Source organism: Talpa occidentalis, unplaced genomic scaffold (assembly GCF_014898055.3).
Source record: "Talpa occidentalis isolate TD23 unplaced genomic scaffold, MPIMG_talOcc4v2.1 talOcc4.8, whole genome shotgun sequence".
In the NCBI taxonomy this organism is placed as follows: domain Eukaryota; kingdom Metazoa; phylum Chordata; class Mammalia; order Eulipotyphla; family Talpidae; genus Talpa; species Talpa occidentalis.
The window spans coordinates 60,196,061-60,217,764 of NW_023605194.1; the positions used below are offsets into that span (position 1 = coordinate 60,196,061).

The 21,704-nt window shown below is 38.5% G+C and overlaps 1 protein-coding gene across 1 annotated transcript in view; it reads left to right on the plus strand.

The window, feature by feature from the left end:
* Positions 1 to 21,704, plus strand: part of A1CF (APOBEC1 complementation factor) — a 75,547-nt gene that overhangs the window by 47,756 nt on the left and 6,087 nt on the right. The window contains exons 5-9 of the mRNA XM_037496093.1: positions 232 to 470; positions 7,292 to 7,456; positions 14,139 to 14,236; positions 18,379 to 18,652; positions 20,585 to 20,790. Of these exons, the coding sequence (XP_037351990.1) occupies positions 232 to 470; positions 7,292 to 7,456; positions 14,139 to 14,236; positions 18,379 to 18,652; positions 20,585 to 20,790 (982 nt within the window). The remainder of the gene's footprint in view (positions 1 to 231; positions 471 to 7,291; positions 7,457 to 14,138; positions 14,237 to 18,378; positions 18,653 to 20,584; positions 20,791 to 21,704) is intronic.

A 21,704-nucleotide genomic window follows, 5' to 3' on the forward strand; every position in this document is an offset into this window, starting at 1 on the left:
CTATCTTAATCGCGCAGACCTCTCCTGCCACGCCCGCTGCTCCCCTCAGCAGTGTACTTCGTCAGATTGCGTGTTCTGTTCCCTGCTCTGTCTCTGGTGAATTCTCTCACTCTCCCATGCTTCTAACTGTACCCAGTGCTTGTATAAATAAATAAATCAATCTTCAAATTCTATCTTAAGCCTTAATTCCACCAGGATTCTCACCAATCAATATGCCTGCTCTATTTGCAGAAATGGGCGTCTCCTAGGGGTTTGTGCCAGTGTGGATAACTGCCGATTGTTTGTTGGGGGAATCCCAAAAACAAAAAAGAGAGAAGAAATCTTATCCGAGATGAAAAAGGTTACTGAAGGAGTTGTTGATGTCATCGTCTACCCAAGTGCTGCAGATAAAACAAAAAACAGAGGCTTTGCCTTTGTGGAATATGAGAGTCACAGGGCAGCTGCCATGGCCCGGAGGAAACTTCTACCAGGTCAGCATCCCCTCCTCAAGCATGAGACTTTTCCACTCCATTCTGCCTCCCTCAAGCTGCTATGACTTTTAGCAAAGAAATCAAATGTTATTTTGTTTGTTCTTACTCCAGTTTTGCTTATTATGTTTTTAATTCTTCATCCTTCTTATTCACAGATCAGATAGATTTGGTTCTCACAAGTTTTCACAGACTGGTTCTGAAAAATACTTATTATATGCATTCAGTCTAATTTACATGCACTGAAGAAATCCAGAACTTCAAACTACAGCAACTCTATAATGAACCCTCAAAGAATCTTCTTAAAGTGAAGAATCTTCTTAGAATTAGACATATCAATCAATGGTTGCTTTCATGTATAGGTTTTGTTATCAGGCTTATTAAAATAAGTAACATTATCCATTACAATGTAGAAATAAATCTATAAGTACTATGTTATCCCAATGGCAATTAAGTTCTATATGTCTATTATGAATCCTTAGTGCCTAATAATTCTTGAGTAATTTGGGGAATAGAAATAACAGCTCTCTATGGAGGCACCTTTGTTGGGTGCTGCAGCCACAGGGTAGGTCCCATGTGTTCAATACCCATCAACTCTACCAGGACACTACCTCAGTCAGATCTACCTGGGAAAAAGTCTTCAATTCATTCTAAAATAGTTGCTAGAACTTACAGAAAGTAAGGTATTAAAATCAAAGGCTCTCAAGAATGGCAGGCTAGATACATTGGAACAAATCTTTCTCATGAACATTATGGGACAGCCACCAGGCTCATAACGAAACAAAAATATGTAGATTTACATTGTCCTTGTACACATTCCTAATAATGAAACAAATAGTAGAATTAGCCCTGTAGAAATTTTCGAAATTAGAAGATGGCTTTTGGGTTTGGGGAAATTTGATGAAGGCAATACAAAGTGAAAAAAATATGAGATAGCTCCAAAAACTGCTAAATCATTGAAGAGAGGTAGATTTTTTTTTAAAGTGGAAGCTTCCATTTACTACTTCCTCATTATGCAGTGGTCAAGTCCTTTGACTCACAGGATAAGTGACATCATCACTGAAAATCTTCTTGGAGTCAGACCTAGTCTCTCCATGATATGGACTTAGTATTTTGTTATCCTCTCACTGTTCAACATCAATGAATATATTACTGAATAGTCCTTCACACCCACGCTGTTCTCGAAATGTCACTATAGCCTAAACATAAACAGATGATACAAATTCATGGGTTTTTTTTTTTTTGACAATGGTACAAAAGCAGTACACATTTGGTAGAAACAATACTTTAAATTTTGAATGATGGCATTTTGCTTCTCACTTGCAATATAGTATTCAATGAAATACATGAGAGAATCAACACTTCATTATCAAACAGACTTTGTGTTGTTTGATTTTGCCCCACTGTTGGTTAATGTAAGTATACTGAGCATAACCTAGACTAGGCTATGATATTTGTTAGGTTAGATGTATAAATGCATTTCAGCTTACAATGGGTTTACAGGACATAATCCATCATAAAGTCGAGTGATTTGTATTCCCACACTTAGATTTTTTTCACTATCTTCTAATTATTCTACCAGCTTTGCTTTTCTTTGAACTACCTCACCCTCTGCCTACTCCATCCTAAACATAAGCATAAGATTATATTTCCCAAGTATCATGTTGACCTCTCATAGAATCCTTGCAAATTTTAAGAATATGTTAATAGGGTAAATGGTATCCCTCACTTATCAGTTCAAAAATATTCACTGACACCTTGCTGTATTTGAGGTATAGAGTAAAGGCCTTTTGTTCATGGCCCCAGTCCTTTACAACTATATTTGCTATGCTTTGTTTCTCAATACAAACTCTCCTTTCTATCAGGACAAACTCCTCAATGTCCTGGATAATGCCATGCTCATTTCTGTCTTTTTTATTCCGAAAGCTGTATTCCCTACTAAGAATGGGTACCCCTCCCCCTCAGCTTACTAATCGCATTCAAAGCCCCAATTCAGGGCCTCCCTGGTGGTGAAAGGGGTTAAGCGCCGCACTATGAAGCTATCTGCAGCCTTTGCAGCACAAGTTCGATCCCTGGCCAGGGAGCTGACCCACATGGCACAGCAGACCTCTCCTGTCTCACCCGCTGCTCCCCTCAGCAGTGTATTTCAGTCAATCTGCCTGTTCTGCTCCCCACTCTGTCTCTGGTGAATCCTGTCACACCTGAATCTCTGGCCTGTACCCCAGCTCTTGTATGCATAAATAAATCTTTAAAAAAACAAAACAAAGCCCCAGTTCAGCCACTTTCTTGAGAAACACACTGTCACTATTTCAGTCCATACTAGTCACTTTCTTCCTTCATTATCTATAAAAATGAACGTATGTGTTCTTTTGGGAACCAGGGGAGGATGACAGTGAAAGAGGGTCCAAATAGGAGAAAAGAGTTTCTAGAGTCCAGACAATCAATTTTCCTGGAGAACCTGACCTCCCCATAAGCTTCCTCTTTCTTCAAATAAAACAGCACATTGACCCACAGAAAGAGCATCTGTCTTTACCTGAGTCAACTGACTAGACTGGGCATTGCTGATCAGCTCGGCTTCAGAAATTCTCATCTATGTTGTGATGCTTCCACCCAAGATAGTTCAGGATCCAGCAACAGAAAATCTACCTTATTCTCCCCATTCACTATTCATCTTTATCATGATCAGAGCAAACTCACCCCCCCCCTTGCCTAGGACCATCTGAGTTGGCTTTAACTGAGTTGAGTTTCATTCAGCTCAGCATAGTCAGATTGCCTCCCTCAAAGGCAGATTAACAAAATGAGACACAAGGGTGAACAAGCCAATCAGAGCAAACTTTCATTCTTACTGAGGCCTGAAATTAAGCTCTATGACTCATGTGCACACTCCATCTATTATCTCACTCACTGTAGTTTCAACAGCAACAAAGGATTTCAGTAATGGCAATCCTCTGGGGAGCCTTGTACAGAATGAAATATTTAAGAAACATGATCAGCAAGGACCACAAGAAGCTTTTCCTTCTTAATTGATTCAGGCTTGAACACAAAGAGAAAACTGTTGTCTGAAGTAATATATTGATTCCCCAGCATCAAACCTCTTCTGTTGACAGTGGCAGCTCTCACGAGAAAACGAGTGCTGTACTGAAGTGTGTGGAAGTTGGGCATCTAACTTGGAGACTATTGATCCATTCTAAGGACTTTATGGAAAGAAGTTCTAATGGTGGTTAGCCTACTTCAGAATCACTTGGAAGCTTTGTTAAAGTACAGACTGCAGGGCCTCACCGCCAGAGTTCCTGATTCAGTAGGTCTGCCGTAGATCTGATTTGCTCTTATCACAAGTTCCCAAGATGCTACTGCCCCTGCAATCACTAATCTAATTTGATAGTTGTGAATCATGGGCTACAAATTTGAACCACCTGAGGAAGCTTTTAAATACTACCAGTACCCAAATCAACCTCTAATGAAAGAAATGAAAGCATTTTAAACTTTCCATATGATTCAATTATGCAGCCAAGTTTTGTGATACCCTCTGCTAAGTCTCAACGGACACTGGACATTCACCTGCATGGAGCATAAATAGGGACACCTGGGGAACAACTCAGTATGCAAACATTTATTAAATAGCTACAAGACACTGCTCTTTTCTAAAGGACATGGGGGATTATTTTTTTTAAAAAATCAGACTTAACTACTGCAGTCAAAGAGTCATATTCTGAGGAAACTAAACATTCTGGATAATAGACAAAAATCAAAAGAATATTAACAATTATCTTTCAAGTGATAAACACCTTTATATGCATGGTCTCTTTTTATCTTCAAAACAACCTTAATAATTAGAAAGAAATTAGGTGCTTTCATTATACCAATTTTTATAATTGAGGCTTAGAATAAGTTCATGTTTCCTAATCAGGGTTAGTGATCTCACATCTGAACTTTTCTGACATCAAAGCTCATGTTCCCAACTACTCTGCACCACTGACTTCTGAAAGGACATTCATGGAAACCACCTCTTTCCAGGTGAGCTCTCACTTCTGTCTGCTCGAGTTTTTATAGATCTTCAGCTCTGTGGATACGCACCATGGTTCCAGATTTGGGAGGCTGTATAGGCAGGACAGGCCACAGTGCAGGTTTTCTGATCACATGCAGACCGGGTAAAGGAGGAGTCAGAGTCCTCAGTGGTTTTGCAGGTTTTTTATTGGGGTTCACCAGGCACATGGCAGGCAGGGGTGCTGGGGGACCGGGAGGCTGGCAGGCCTCCCAGCCCCCAGCAAGTCTTCACTCTATCTGGGCTCTCTGGCGTTCTCTGCTTCTCTCTCGGCTTCCATTCGTTCTCGGCTTCTTGGCTTCTCTCTCAGCTTCTCTTCAGTTTCTGCTGCTTCTACTGGCGTCCCCATGACAACGCCTTTAAAAAGCACAGTCTTAGCGCAGGTGTACCCACTTCAGGTGCCCTCCATAAGGCATGCATTCAGGATCACAGGGTTCCCTCATCTATCCTGATGGCGGGAGGGCAGAAAAGTCTGATTTTTTACCTTACCCTACAGAGGCAAAAGCCAATGTGCTAGAACAGTAGTTCTCAAACTTAGCTGCACATTAGAATTCACTGAGATGCTAGGCCTCCTTGGTGGCACAAGGGGTAAGTCTCAGCACTATCAAGCTATTGCAAGCCACTGCAGCATGAGTTCAATCCCTGACCAGGAAGTTAGCCCACATGGTGCAGCAGACCTCTCCTGTTTCACACACTGCTCCCCTCAGCAGAATATTTCAGTAGATTCACCTGTTTGTTCTGTTCCCCATTCTGACTCTGTCTCTGGTGAATCCTCTCACCCCCGACACTTCTGGCCTGGACCCCAGTTCTTATATGCATAAAAATAAATCTTTAAAAAAAAAGAATTCACTGAGGTGCTTTGAGAGTCCTGGGGCTTAGACCATTTATATCAGAATTGGAAGGGGGAGGATCTGGGGCCATCAGTGAATTAGTAAATATTTAACAGCCAACTCTGAGGGGAAAATCAAAAGCCCTAACTCACAGCATTTGTGGATTTTCATGACATTAATATTCCCAACATAGTATATTTCAAGTGACCAAGGTAATATCTATCAGATAACAAAATTCTGAAAATTTATTCTTGCATACGGATAGGACCAGGGGCAACATACTACTGAGCAGAAACCAGGTTTCAGTACTTTTTAATTTTTTTCAGTGTGGAGCCAACACTGAGAACCCCTAGGTGACCTGGGAACTGTAGGAATCTAGAGATAAAACAAGCAGCAAAGTCTGTGTAAAGCATAGAACAGAAATGAAGGAAAGCAAAAGGAATGACAGGACAGAGGGAGGGGTACAGGGAAAGGAGGGAAAGGAGAGAAGGAAGCAGAGAAAACCGCACTCTGGGATATAGTGCGGAACGAGGTATCAGCCTCCCTAAGAGCCACTGACTCTGTTTGGATTTTAAAATGTCAGTACCATGGGTGTTTTCATTGGCTGTTTTTCAAAGAATAAAAAGATGGTTTTGGTTGAAAAGAATTGCCTCCCATGTGTAATATGATTAAATAATTACCAACATTGAGAATTTCTGATTGTTTTTCTCTTCTCTCGATTTTTTTAATTTCTTCCATACTACAGCTTGTTCTGAAACAGATAATAAAAAAACAAACAAGATTTTCAATCACAGTTAGGAACTGAGTTGACCCTTAACCTCTTCTCATAACTGAAACAGGGATCTGCACCGTGCAAGGGTCCAGGAGGCGAGCAGAAAAAGTGTTGAAGTGGGGAACATGGTAGAGAAGGGAAACAGATCTGGATAAGTTATCCTCTCTGCAGCTCATTTCCTCTTCCCTCTTCTACAAAACTGAGAATGCCATTTCCTGCCCCATAGAGTCATTGTGAGAAGAAAATGAGATAACATCTAGGAAACAGAGTACAGTGCAATTCGCTCAATAGATTGCTATCACAGGAAAGCAAAAATATATGTTGTCATAGCTAACAATGCCTGTTTAAGAATAGTTCTCATCATAGACTCTTCCATTGCTTTTCATGTCTTCTTAATTTAGATGAAAACATTTTTCCTCCAGTTTCCTGAGTTACCCACGTTCTGACAGAGAGAGAACTAGGAGGATACATGGTTGATCAGAGCTCTGACCAACTATAAGGATCAGGCAAAAAACCAAGGATGCATGAGTCCGACCTACTCTTGCCCATATACCTTTTATGTTTTGTTTTGTTTTGTTTTGTTTTTGGACAATCAGCAGTGGTAGCTGGCCACAGTTTCCAACAGCAGCAGACATACTTCCCAGTGAAATTTTTTTGTTTTAAATTGTATCCTTTTTGAGGCAACCTTACTTTCTAGCACTGTGTAAGATTTGGGTTCATACCATATTCTTCAGATATGTAACCATACCACACTCACCACCAAAATACCAATAATTCTTATCTTTTTAATACTTCATAGTGTCAGATGCTATGTCTGATCCCTAAATCCATTCATTTCCTTTCTCTTCTGTCAACTCACCTTCACCTGTGAGAGCTATCCTAAGACCCAAGTATGCCTACTGCTGCCTCATTTCTATTCCATTTCAAGCCACATCCTAGTTCCCTTTATACTCAATCATTGTAATAAGCCACTTGTCATACAGAACTCCCTCCTAGCCAGCCAGCTCTTACATTTATTTGGAATGCTTCTTAAAATCAATAATCACCTCTTTTAATATTGGTCTTCTCTCTCAGTCAAGACTTCAAGGGTCAGTTTAATTTAAAAGGCCATCAGTATGAAATGAGATCATATTGTCCTGATTCTACATAATTAATCATACTTGTGGTCCTTTTTTAATAGGAAGAATTCAGTTATGGGGACATCCTATTGCAGTAGACTGGGCAGAACCAGAAGTAGAAGTTGATGAAGATACAATGTCTTCAGTGAAAATCCTATATGTGAGAAACCTAATGCTGTCTACCTCTGAAGAGATGATTGAGAAGGAATTCAACAACATTAAACCAGGTAGGACACAATAGGAAGATTGCTTTTTCAAAATGTACACTAAAGGCACTTATGCTTGAGATGACTTCCCATAACATTAAATATTTGTTGTATTAATGAATGCATGGCCATTCATGCAATTCTAACACAGGGTTTCTCAAACTCAGTACTAATGACATTTTGTGCCAAATAATCTCAATCATGGAGGTCTCTCCCCTGAATTATAGAATTAACACCATCCCAGGCCTCTACCAATTAGATCCCATTAACAATCTCTATGATATGATAACCAAAATATTTTCAGACATTACCAAATGTACACCGCGGGGGAGGGGACTGGGGCAGAATCACCCCTACTTGAAAACTGGTGGACTTACAAAACATGCTTGTGACTTTACATACTTAAATAAGGAGGTGACAATTAATTCTAGGAAGCTCATTCGCATAAAGAGAATGGATAAGGAACAGAGGGAAGGTAGAGGGAAATAATTGCTATTTATCTTGTCAATACTTTCTATTATCAATTCTAAGTTATGAGATTGATTCCCCATCTCTTTTTTTCTCATATAGAACTACAGCATGAGGACAAGTAAAGCATTTCAATTACCAATGCATAAACAAGCATCCCTTGAAGCTGATTCAGCAGAACATTAATATTCTACAAATTGTTAGATGTTATTGATGAAAGGAGTTCATAGTCAAACAAGTTTGTAAATACCTGGTTCAGCAAAATTAAATAGATTTCTTTATCATGGGGCTTATTAGAGTGCTTAATCTTCTAATATGTTTTTGAAAGTCTCCAGAAGTAGAATGCTTCATTTCCCAAACTTTTGGAACACTTCCCATTTTTTGGTAGATTATCTTCTGGGATTAGGGTATCTTGGAAAATACTCTGTGGACTACTGGCCAAAGTTTTCATTGTGAAAACATCCTTCCATAAATGAAAGCTTCCCTCTCTCCAGGCAATAACCCTCTAGCTTGTTGACAAGCATCAACCATGGTGCCATCACATTAAAACTGCCTTTTTTTTATTTCACATAGTCACATTGTCTGTTCCACCTCTGGGTACTATGTCAAGTATATCAGAATAAGCTATTCTGTTACAATTCATTCTGAAGGAAATTAGTAAGGATGTCATTCTTTTTGAAGTTTCACCAAAGATCTTTTGCTAGCCTTCAGAACTCTGCCCCTCCTGCCATTTTAGTACAATAATGGCTCCTGCTGTGAATCCATAACTAATCAAGAAACTGCAAATGTCTGATGGCCCCACTATGTGTCAGGTGTAGAGTGAGCTTTTTCATAGCATGTGTCATTTATTCCTCACATATATGATGTAGGTTACGTTATCACTTCAATTATTTTCAAGGTTAGAAAACCAGGACTCAAGAGTAGTTGAGGATTTTGTCCAGGGTCATATAACTAGCACATGGCAAATCCAAGATTTGAATATAGGTCTGGTTAAGAACATATAACAACTCTGTGAACCCCACCTTCCAACTTCATTCCATTCATTCATTCAACTGTCATTTTCAGAAGCTCTTATGTGTCAGGCACTATTGGAAGAGTTAACAGGTATTATATGTGTAGAAGGAGTTTAAGATTCCCCCAGAAAGAATTACAGCAATGTCAGCCTACTTTTGGTATGCAGGGAAGAGTCATGTTTCAGAGAAGTGACATGTAAGGTAGGACCTGAAAATTGGTGCTGTTGTAAGCACAGGAACTAACATATGCCTGCATAAATACTGTTTCATGAACAACTCCCCTCATTTCATATTAACTTTCTACCTTCCCAGAGTGAGTAAAACTTTAATACTTCTTATTTTTATCTAATTAAAATATTATCCTTTTTTGGTAAAGGGCTAGCATGAGAAACTACCAAAAATATGCTTCCTGTCATAGTCACTGATTATCAGCTTTCCCAGGCTGCATATTAAAGAGAAACAGGCCCTAATAATTATAATGAAAATAATGAATGCCAGATCTGTTCCTCTGTTTCTCTCAACAGTTTCCTTTCAGGCCTAAAGTGTGTCCAGCTAGTCCAGAGCACATCCTGAGGCTGGTGGCACAACTCTCAGGGATCTATAATGATGCGTGAATTATTTTTGGCACTTTGCAAAATAACTTAAACTGTTCGGAGAGTGAACAACTAGCAAACATCTGATCTACTGGCAGGAAAAAGTCAAGAGCTAACTAGTTTCTTTTGCAGTGGAAGGGATGAGTTCTTACATATTTGGAAAAATTGTAGCGCGAAAACAAGAACATAGATCTTAAAAAATTCCATTTAAAAACTGAATTCCTAAAAAGAACCTGAATATTCCTGGCAAATATTTGATTATCTATAACTTTTTTTAAGATTTATTTATTTATACAAGAGCCAGGGTACAGGCCAGAGGTGCGAAGCATGAGTGGATTCACCAGAGACAGAGTGGGGAGCAGAACAGGCAAAGTGACTGAAATACACTCCTGAGGGGAGCAGCGGGTGAGACAGGAGAGGTCTGCTGGGCCATGTGGGTTGCTCCGCAGCTGGCGGGGATCGAACCATCACTGCAGAGGCTGCGGACAGCTTCACAGCACTGCGTTCAACCTCCTGCACCACCAGGGAGGCCCTGATTACCTATAACTTTAACCCTGATTAACCTGAAGATATTATAATGCCATGCAGAGAAGCAAATATCCATCAAAACAGGAAATGGGGCCTCAAAATATAGGTTCTTCCCAACAAGGCCTAAGGAAATCTACTGAAATTCCAATTAGAGCCATTCTATAAATTCTGATTTTCTTAAAAAGATAGTGCATCAGAATCACCCAGACACACTGATGGTCCATCCCCAGAGCTTTTGATTCAGTAGGTCTGGGTTGGGTCCTCAGCATTTGAATTTCTATTAAGTTCTAGCAAGGACCAAACTTTGAGAACAGCAATCCTCTAGTAAGCCTCTCTTTAGATCGTAACTGTGCTTGTCTTCAGATAATTGATGTGGTGCTGACAAGCTGATATTGAGCAGTTATATTTTTCCAATTCCCTGTCTTATGATGTTAGAGTCTTTTTCATCACTGCTGATGGATGATCATTGATAATGAGTACCAGTGCTTTATTACCTCACCCTCTGCTTAATGATAACCAATCAATAAACAAACTCCTATACAAAAATAAAAGAGAACATAATAAATGAGTCATGTAAATACCACTGTAGAGGAAATTAGCTTTTGTGATATAAACTCACACTTTCTATTATTTTTTTAAAGATTTATTTATTTTTTTTATTTATTTATACAAGCACTGGGTACAGTCAGAAGTGTGGGAGGGTGAGAGAGTTCACCAGAGCCAGAGCGGGGAACAGAACAGGCAGATGGACGAAAGCACGGCTGAGGGGAACAGCGGGCAGCAGGAGAGGTTTGCGCGCCATGTGGGACCCTCGCTCTTGGTGGCCGGGGATCGAACCGGCGCTGCAGAAGCTGCAGGCAGCTTCGCAGCCCAGCTCTCAACTGCTGCGCCACCGGGGAGGCCCTAAACTCACACTTTCTAACTTACCTCATTTGTAAATTTTCAAGAATTAAGATTTCCAAAAGCAGTATTGCTCAAATATGCAAGTCCATTTCAGTACCTGCAAGTAGAATTTGAGAACACCTAAATCCATTATCATCTGAAATGCCACCTAACTAATATGGATGATAGAAGCTGAATTGACTGACAGTATTCAGTCATTCTGTGTATATTTATTGGGCAGCCCCTGTGTAGAAGGCATTGGGCAAGGTGAAGACAATGCAAGATGCCTTTAAAGCAGGTCCTGTTCTCAAAGACTAATAGTCTAGTAGAGCCTAGATAAAGGAAAGCTCTGAAAAAGAAAGGAGAAGAGACTGGTAGAGGTCCTGATTGGCCAACCTCTTACTTCTTAATTATCAAGACAATCCTCAGGGTGGAGTCACAATAACTACCTTATCCAACTCTGGGGGAATAAAGAGACCATGTTAGAATTTCAGTTAATTACAAGTCTCATGCTTTATAGTTTCACATATCTTACTAATTTTCTCCTGTAGCCAGACATTTTTTTTTTTTTTTTTTTTTTTTTTGTACAACCATTGTCATAAGAAGCCAAAGGCTGAATGCTGCAGGGAGAGAGGAGTAACACAATACTTAAAAATTATCCTTACTTGATAGCCCCACCATTATTCTAAAGGACGGTGGTTTATATCCACTGGATTATGTGATAGAAACTCTAATTGTCTTTGTGATGTTGAATCTAAGAAAATAAATAGGATGACTATTTTGATAAGAAGAGGAAGAAAGGAGAGGACCTATCTCCGCTTCTGATCCTTCCTGGCAAAGTGTCCATTCTATATTGTCTCTGGAAACTAAGCTTAGGAAAAAGAAATCTAGTCTTTCAAGATACTCCCAAATGAATGAAACTAAAGAGGATAATTGACATGCTAAATGCTTACTAAATCAACGTTAAGTAAGTTTCCATTTTACCCTTAATCTAGGCAAAAAATAATAAAAGTAAAACAAATAACATTTTAATGTTAAAATGTGAAATGTGGGGCCTCCCCTGGTGGCGCAGGCAGTTGAGTGCAGCGCTGTGGAGCTGTCTGCAGCCTCTGCAGCACCGGTTCGATTCCGGCCGGCTGGCGAGGGTCCCACATGGCATGGCAGACCTCTCCTGTCACGCCCGCTGCTCCCCTCAGCAGTGCATTTCGTCAGTCTGACTGTTCTGTTCCCCGCTCTGTCTTGGTGAATCCTCTTACTCTCCCGCACATCTGGCCTGTACCCTGGTTCTTGTATAAATAAATAAATAAATCTTCAAAAAAAAGTGAAATGTGAACTTCCATGAGTTCTTAATAGATCTTAATAGAATATTTTATTTTTACATGTTAGCATCTACATATATAGCAACTCCTTTATATAAAAATAGGTTAGATTGATTTTTACTTTTTGTTACTATTCAAACAACTATTGTAACTATTTTAAAAATATCAAAGAACATAGATTAAAATATGAAAGTCCCCCAATTCTCCTCAATTTTTTTCCTCATTTCTGAAGTAACCTCTATTGATAGTTTGGTCTCTATCTTTCTAGTTCTCTTCCTCTGTGTGAATTCACATTTATGCACACATATCTCTGGGTTGGGGTTTTTTTACATGCCATGATATACATATTTTATAATTTAGATTAATATTAGATCTTCAATCTTTCAATGTAAGCACATACAGGCCTATTTCTTTAATAAATGTTCCAGATTTATCACTCTTGTAAAAAAGGACATTAAATTGTTTTATTTTTGTTATTTCAACAGTGGTTTAATATCCTTATGCATGATTCTTTTGCACATGTGTGATTACTTCTGTAAAAGACATTCCTCAAGGTAGAATTAGTGGATATCTTCATTGCTTCCAAGCCTTAGATATCATGAACAACATGGTAAGGAACTATCTTGGTGGTCATATGTTCTTCAGAAACCACTTTTTTTTTAATCAAGAGTATCAGATAGGGGCCTCCCCGGTGGCGCAGCGGTTGAGCGCTGGGTTGCGAAGCTGCCCGCGGCCTCTGCGGCGCCGGTTCGATCCCCGGCTGCTCCCCGTCCGCCGGCGAGGGTCCCACATGGTGCGCAGACCTCTCCTGCCGCCCGCTGCTCCCCTTAGCAGTGTACCTCGGTCCTTCTGCCTGCTCTGCTCCCTGCTCTGGCTCTGGTGAATTCTCTCACCCTCCCGCGCTTCTGACTGTACCCAGTGCATGTATAAACAAAACAAACAAACAAACCAGCAAAACAAATAAATAAAGCATGCCTCTATAAAAAAAAAAAAAAAAAAAAAGAGTATCAGATAAGAGACCTGATTTCTAGTGCCTAGTTGTGTGAATTCATGTATCTCACTTAACTTATTAGAAACTTAGATTTATAATCTGTAAGTTAAAAATGAGTAAGTAGGGTAAAATGAATTAAAGAAAAATTAAAGTTACTCATTGCTAAAATTTCTCCTAACTCTAAAAGTTTACTATATAAATCAAAAGAGATAACATATTTTTTCTGGGGAAAAGTCATAAATCTAAAATGGTAATCACCTAAATATATATTTGTAAGATCATCAATAATTGAATTCAACTCAATGCGACAGATATTTTACACATATAAGCTACTATCTTTTACATTATATAATATACAAAAGAAACTACTCCTACTCTTAAAGAGCTTATCCAAGAAGTGAAGAATACAAATCCATAACATCATCATAACGCAGAAAATATGCGTGATTAAAAAATAGGGTCTCCCCGGTGGCGCAGCGGTTGAACGCTGGGTTGCTCAGCTGCCCGCAGTCTCTGCAGCGCCGGTTCGATCCCCGAACGCCAGGCGAGGGTCCAACATGGAGCACAGACCTCTCCTGCCACCCATTGCTCCCCTCAGCAGTGTACTTCGGTCCTTCTACCTGTTCTGTTCCCTGATCTGGCTCTGGTGAATTCTCTCACCCTCCTGTGCTTCTGACTGTACACAGTGCTTGTATAAATAAATAAATCTTTAAAAAAAAAAAACTACAAATAAAATCTGCTGAATGTGCAGAATTTTAAATTGCATACATGAAATAATCTCAATGAGAACTTTTACCTAAATATTGTCTCCAATATAATATCAAATACTCTTGAAAACGTAGTGCTAAAATATGCCATTTTCAGTACTAATCCCACATTGCTAATGGGACTACTTCACTCTATTCACAGGTGCTGTGGAGAGGGTAAAGAAAATTCGAGACTATGCTTTTGTGCACTTTAGTAACCGAGAAGATGCCGTTGAAGCCATGAAAGCTTTAAATGGGAAGGTAATGTAGGACAAATAAAAAATATTTGTAGGACAAATGTAATGTAGGTAATGTAGGACAAATAAAAAATATGTATAGATTCCAGAAAAGTGATACATGGTAAAAATGTAGCTGTTTAAAAATTAACTTCTGTATCTTCTGATTTGTATGGAGAAAATCAATATATACTTATCAATCCAACAAACATTAAGAAGTTTTTGTAAACCACTTATTCTAAATAATGACGGAGGTACAAAAAGAATCAAGCAAAAATGCTTATCAAAGAGCTAAAAGTCTGCCAGAGGAACAAGACCAGTGCACAAACACCTTCGCAGAGTACAGTCATGAGTCAGTAAAAAGATTAAAAGTGGTTAAGAATTTTCAAAGAAAGAAGTGGATCATAAAGAGTCAGAGAATTTCATGGATTTCTAAAGATAATGTCTAAAATAAACCATGAAGTTGGGTAGAATTCCAAAGGAAAAAAAAATGGAAAAGGAGTGGCACTCAGGATTGGAAAGAGCAAAATAATGACTACAGAACAGAAAAAAAATAGTTCAATTTGATTAGATCACGATGCACCAAGGACCATGCATCAATCAGTCCTAACAGGAGAAAGATGACAAAGGGACTTTGACAAAGATGACAAAGCTGTAGGCATGGAGAAGAGGAATTAAAAGACATAGTATAGGGGCCTCCCCGGTGGCACAGAAGGTTGAGCGCTGCACTGTGAAGCTGTCTGCAGCCTCTGCAGCGCAGATTTGGTTCCCAGCCAGCCAGGGAGAAACCCACATGGAGTGGCAGACCTCTCCTATCTTGCCCGCTGCTCCCCTCAGCAGTGTCTTTGGTCTGTCTGCTTGTTCTGCTCCCTGCTCTCTCTGGTGAATTCTCTCACCCTCCTGCGCCTCTGACCCATATCCCAGTTCTTGTATAAATAAATCTTTAAAAAAAAAAAAAAGACACAGTACAGGAACCAAGGACTCCCTATACTCTTGGAGTCAAGGGCCAGGAATTGGAGAAGTCATGAGGACTATAAAGGAGAAACAGTTATATAGAGCAGGTCTCTTTGAGGAAAGTAAAGGCCTTTGGTCAAAGGACATAGCCAAGCCAAAGTGACCTTTCAGAGAGGGAGCCAGAGTACATTACTGTACTTTCCAAAGGTGTTTGTGTACTTGTCTTGTTCCTCTGGCAGACTTTCAGTCCTTTGATAAGCATTTTTACTAGATTCTTTTTGTACCTCATCATTATTTAGCATGGTAAGTGGTTTACAAAAACTTTTAAAAGATTGATTTATTTATGCATATAAGAACTGAGGTCCAGATTAGGGGTGAGGGAGGTGAAAGGATTCACCAGAGACAGAGTAGGGAGCAGAACAGGTGGACTGACTGAACTACACTGCTGAGAGAAGCAGCAGGTGAGACAGGAGAGGTCTGCTGTGCCATGTGGGTCACCTCCCTGGCCAGGGATCGAACTCATGCTGCAGTGGCTGCGGATAGTTTCATAGTGCTGATGCTTAACCCCTTGTGCCACCAGGGAGGCCCTACAAAAACTTTTTAATGTTTATTGGATTGATAAGTAAATATTTTGGCTCAAACTCATTATAATCTCTCCAGCCTCCTACCAGAGCTCCCCATTGGCCAAATCAAACCAGGAGGCGCCAGAGCCCCTGAAGGGAGGACTCCATGTAGAGTAACCTCCCACAGCAGAGAGGCTGAGATCAAAAGGAATTGGATAAGGAGGACAGACAGAGAATCTCCCAATTTAGGCCCTTCAGATACAGTTTGTCTGCACATCTAAGCTTCTCTGGGACCCACAGAAAAGTTTGAGTCCTTGGAGGAAAAGAAGTACAGACTCCAACACATAAAAGATAACTGCAAAGCAAATGTTAATGCATAAACATATGTCCATGAAGTAATACATTACTTTTTTTACATTGATTATTACATTTAGTATCATAAAATCTATTTGAAAACAATTTGTAGATTAGCATTTTTCAATTTGAAAACTTTGCTGAGTATACATGATAATTGCTGAGAAGGGATAGTCAATCATAAAATAAATGCTGAATAATTGCACTAGAATAATTACAATGGAAAATATTCATATTGTTCCCAATTTTTACAGCTATAGATATTCATAGCTAGATAACTTGTAGCAGTGTATATGTACCTATAAAATAGCTAAATATATTCAATGTTATTAAATGTGTAGTGAACATTATAGTTATGTTTATAATGTTGCATGGCAAAGCAAAATTAAGGTTGCCTAGGAATTGAGAGTTTTTGAGTGAAAGGATATTTATATTTAACTTATTATGCAAGGTGAAGCTTTGAAGTTTTTTTATTCACTGTAATTAATGATGAAATTTATAATTTAGAGAAATAATCAAATAAGAGTTGAAGCTTAACTGGGTAGTGAGAGGATTATAATTAAAACTAGTGAAAAAGTTAATACTTTCACCAAACATAAGAAATAAAGAATTGAGAGTGGGTAAGATGGATTGTAGAATAGAATACTACACAAGCCATCAGGAACAAATTTAAGGATCTCAGGAACTGATTAGACACAGGGTAAGAAAGAAGGTTGAGTCAATCTAGGCTTTCAATAAGGGAAACCTCTTTGGAAAGGAAGGTAATGAATTGACCTTTGGCCATGATTACTCACTTATTCTATAAATATCTGAAGTGTCTATGATCAAGAAATTTTGCTGACATTGGAGTTATACAGATTTAAAATATATTGTTCTATCTCTTAAAACATCTAAACCAAATAACTAAAAATACACTAAGTTTAAAGCATTTAAAATGTCTCATGATATAAAGTGCCTTTAAACATAGACTTTTTTGGCCTCTCATCTTCCTCAAGATAGGACTGAAGATATAAAGAATCTTATGTCCAAAGTCACCCCATTTCTTCAATATTGCAAGTCCATATTTTCTAATTACATCAACATCAAAATGAGATCATTGGATATCTAGCAGGTGGATTCTACCTCTCATGCATTCCAGCTAATGTATTTGTTATTTATTCTTGCTACTAAAAAGTAAGGGAGGTACAGAAACTAGGGAAACATTGCCCCAGAAGCCACCAAAATGGTCAGGATGACCACGAAGCACAAATTTGTCCAACAGACTTCAATATTCCAGGAGCTAGGGTATACAGTGAACAGCTGTGAAGGGGAACTTTGGCAGGACACTTTATATCAATTCTTTTCTTCATATTTTATAGAGGCTCATCATATTCTTACTGAAAAGAAGTCACAAATGCTTTCTCATAGCATACATCAACCTATGAAGTATCTGTTGCCTACCCTTTTGACACTTGTATGCACAAGCATTACAAAGATGCGAGTCTCACATGTAGATCTACAAAGAATCATCATCAATATTTGGAGCTGTTTGCAAAGTCAAAAATTGGTGTCAGAAAAGAACCACTGCAATAATTCTGAAGGACAAGTTTTAAGTCATACTTGAGTTGAGAAACCTCAACGCTTCTCCTACCATCCCTGTTAATTCCTAACTGGTCAACAGATCAAAAGGTTGTACAAAGAAAGAAAGATGCACATGTGGGGGACAAATGCAGTAGCGTCCCAGGGTCCTCGTCCTTGAGCAAGGCCACACTTTCAGCCTCCCTCTCCCAGTGAAAACATACCTATTGTATAACTGCTTTAAGGAGCAAGCCATTTAGCTGGCTGGCTGTTGGAAAAGTCTAAATGGGCTGTTCCATGCCAACGTGTTAAGAACTGATAACCACTGATAATAGTTGATCTCTTCATTGGTTTTCTTTTACCTTCATTTTAGTGTTGTAGGCAGTGAAGATTATATCCCACCTAAAATTTCTTAGAATTATATAAATAAATAATTATATATTTAATATATGTGTGTGTTTAATATATATATAAATATACCACATTCAAAATATAACATAATTCAGGCAATAAAATTATAACCAATGTCAACAGAAAGTCTCCAATATGCTGGCAGGGCCAACAGTGGCCAACAGCAGGTTGGCAGGTCCAAACCTATAAAGAAATAAGCTATATATATAAGTGAAAGTCAACCTGGCAACAAATAAGGGAACACGTAAAAGAGATGTTACTGCAGCTCAGCGACACTTTGTTGCCTTCATGTTTTCTTATTTTACTTTTCCTTTTCTCTCTACAACAGGTGCTGGATGGTTGCCCCATAGAGGTGACCCTAGCCAAGCCAGTGGACAAGGACAGTTATGTTAGGTACACCCGTGGTACAGGTGGAAGGGGCACCATGTTTCAAGGAGAGTACACCTATTCTTTCGGTCCTGTTTATGATCCCACCACAGCCTACCTTGGCGCTCCTGTCTTCTATGCCCCCCAACCTTACACAGCAATCCCCAGCCTCCATTTCCCAGCCACCAAAGGACATCTTGGCAACAGGGCTGTTATCCGAGCCCCTTCTGTTAGAGGTAACACTAGTCCACTCTTTCCTAGAATAACTTAAAATTGCAAATGATTTGTATTGCAATAGACTTAGACAAATTGGGGCCACTGGGAGAAAGGAGCTAGAAAATTGTTTATTAAAAAATCAAATGCTATATCAATAGTTTTCCTTCCATAGGAATCTTTTTTCACATTACAACTGGTTATTGAAAAAAATGTGGCCAGAAGATAGTACAAATGAGTCTGATACACACATTTGATGCTTGCATGGACCCATAAAATATTCAGAAACTTACACTTAGTTCCACAATTGCTAGCTTCATTCTTATCACTGGACCTCATTATTGCAATAATATGTGACTTATTACCAAACTTCCAAGTAAGAGCAACATGGACAAATGGAAACCAAATCTCTCACAGTAAAAACAGTTCAAGAACATGTAATCGATGGTGAGTCAGTGGCATCGCTTTCATATGTAAATAACTAGTCATCATAAATATGTTCTAATATAGAAGGTTCTCTCATCTGACCTCCTCCAAGAAATATATGCTATACTTTCCAAAAAGCCTCTCTATTAAGGAAATAAACATTTTTCTCCAGGACATGGGAAATTAAATAGTAAAGTTCAAATAGAGAAAAAACACCTCCATCAAACTGCCAACCAGTAACTTTTGAATGCTGTATAAAATCTAAATGTTCAAGCAGTTTTTTCTGAGATCACTTGGTTCAAGCAATGTAGAAGACAAAAAAAAATCACTTTTATTTCCAAGAAACTAGTTTGTTTCTTCTTATAGGATCCTTCAAAATGGTCCTGCTGGAATGTGGCTAATGCCAACAGAATCCTAATTCTGTCTTCCAACCATGACACCAATCTGGGTAATTCAACAACAAATTTTATATTGAAATCTATTCTTGGGTTTGATGTAGAATAGGGACATATCTTGTCAAAATAGTATTTGTATCATGTTTTCAAGAGAAATGAATTGATTAGAGCTTCTAGGATGCTAGGAGCTATAATCTTCAACAGCATAAAAATTCCATATTCATAATACAACCACTCCACCAAAAATGAGAATGCAAAAGAAGTCATCAGGGTTTCCTTAAAGATAATCTATCTATAGGATCATAAATTATGTCATTAAACATTATGCATTTATAATCTAACATCACATCATTTAAACATAAGTTGTAAATACACATAATACATAAGTTATAAACCAGTTGTAATGTAGGAAAAAAACAAGCTCTGCTCCACGGGGGGAAATATATACCTGTCTTGTAACAAGAAAGGAATCAATGAACGATATTCATGGATTAAGGGTAATCAATTTAAAATATTTTTCATCTTTTCATGCCACCAACAGGCAATCAAAGTCACAATGTGGCAAAACGAAAAAATCAAAAGGAATCTATTAATGAAACTCAATGTAAATTTAAACCTTACATTGACAGAACATAAGAGAGAAAATGATAAACTCAAAAACAAGTTTTTTAACTGTGGGTTTTCCAATGGGTCATTGGGGTGGAATTATTGGAGAAGCTAGAATTCATTTTTGGTTTTACTGATTGATGACAAAAATACAAGACTAATTTTAACACATGTGGTATAATATACATTGGGATATCTTAATTAACATCTTCCCAATATTAATTAATCTACAGAAAAATGTCAATAAGAGTAAAGACAGAAGTTCTAAATGTTTCTCTGTGCCAAAGTTTTTAAGTTGGTCACATACATATCAATAGCTTTGATGATATTACTCTCTTCCATAAATATTTTTTTTAATCTAGGGAACATCCTACCTTATGTTGAGTTTCATTATATTAGAATCCTAGAGTTTTCTACCTATCTTCAGAGCTATAATCAATGTGACATGGGCTAACTTTTCCATTACAGTAAGATTCAGGGTGATTTTCTGGTGGTTTGATTCAGTTTAATGCCTTCTTACATTCCTAGAAATTTACATGAATGTACCTGTAGGGGCTGCGGGAGTGAGAGGACTGGGCGGCCGTGGCTATCTGGCATACACAGGCCTGGGGCGTGGATACCAGGTGAAAGGAGACAAGAGAGAAGACAAACTCTTTGATCTTTTACCTGGGATGGAGCTCACCCCAATGAATCCTGTCACTTTAAAGCCTCAAGGAATTAAACTTGCTCCCCAGGTAGGTGATGTTAATTCCAGGGACAGATTCTTTAACATAGGCCAAAGACCATCCATTACCTTCCATTTGCCTAGATCCCCACATGGACTTCTGTTTTGTTTTGTTCAGTAGAGAACGTGACCAAAGTAATGTACAGTGGTAGCCTGATGGGTGTCAAGTGCCATTACTCTATTATAGACTCCTTTTTCTTTTCATAATTATAAAATTTGAAACCTAAAATGATCTGTCACTGAAATGCACAGATCTTGAGACCTATACCTATACCTAAAATGAAAATAATAGGGAGCAAAGACCATAGCTCAGAATAAATATCAATTGTGTGTGAGCCAGGTTACTTAGCAAATGAAGAATATTCATGACAAGGAATGAATAGACCATTTAAGATTTTTTCTTTGAAAAAAAACTGTTTAAAAGAAAACCCCTTGTTATCGATGGTAGTATCTTGAGTTAAAAAGCAAAAAAAAAAGCAAATGAAGGAATCCAACTGGAGTACTGGGACATGGAGAAATCTTTTAAGAATATAGCAGTAACTTTTAAGTCTTGGACAGTAGTTCTAATGGCACAGTGATCTCTGCTTTTTATATTAAAGCCAGGTTGGAAATTAGTCATGCTTTATTTTACAGTATGAGAAATCTTCTCTATCAACTAATTAAAGTTCTTTCATTTTTCTCTGCATATCTATAACTGTCACTCAGAAATTGAAAATCATGCCACTCCAACCAACAGAAATGGACCCTGAACAATTCCAGAGTGGAATTATGAACTCCCAACAAGGGTCAAGGGACAAGCACTGCCCTATAGTTCCTACTTAAGAGTCTGTATTCCTGTAGCAAGTGTTTTGCACTGTGGGAATTAAAAGGGAAGCAAGAGTATCCCTCTGTTAATTTATTATTTAGTACCTAATTTACTTATTT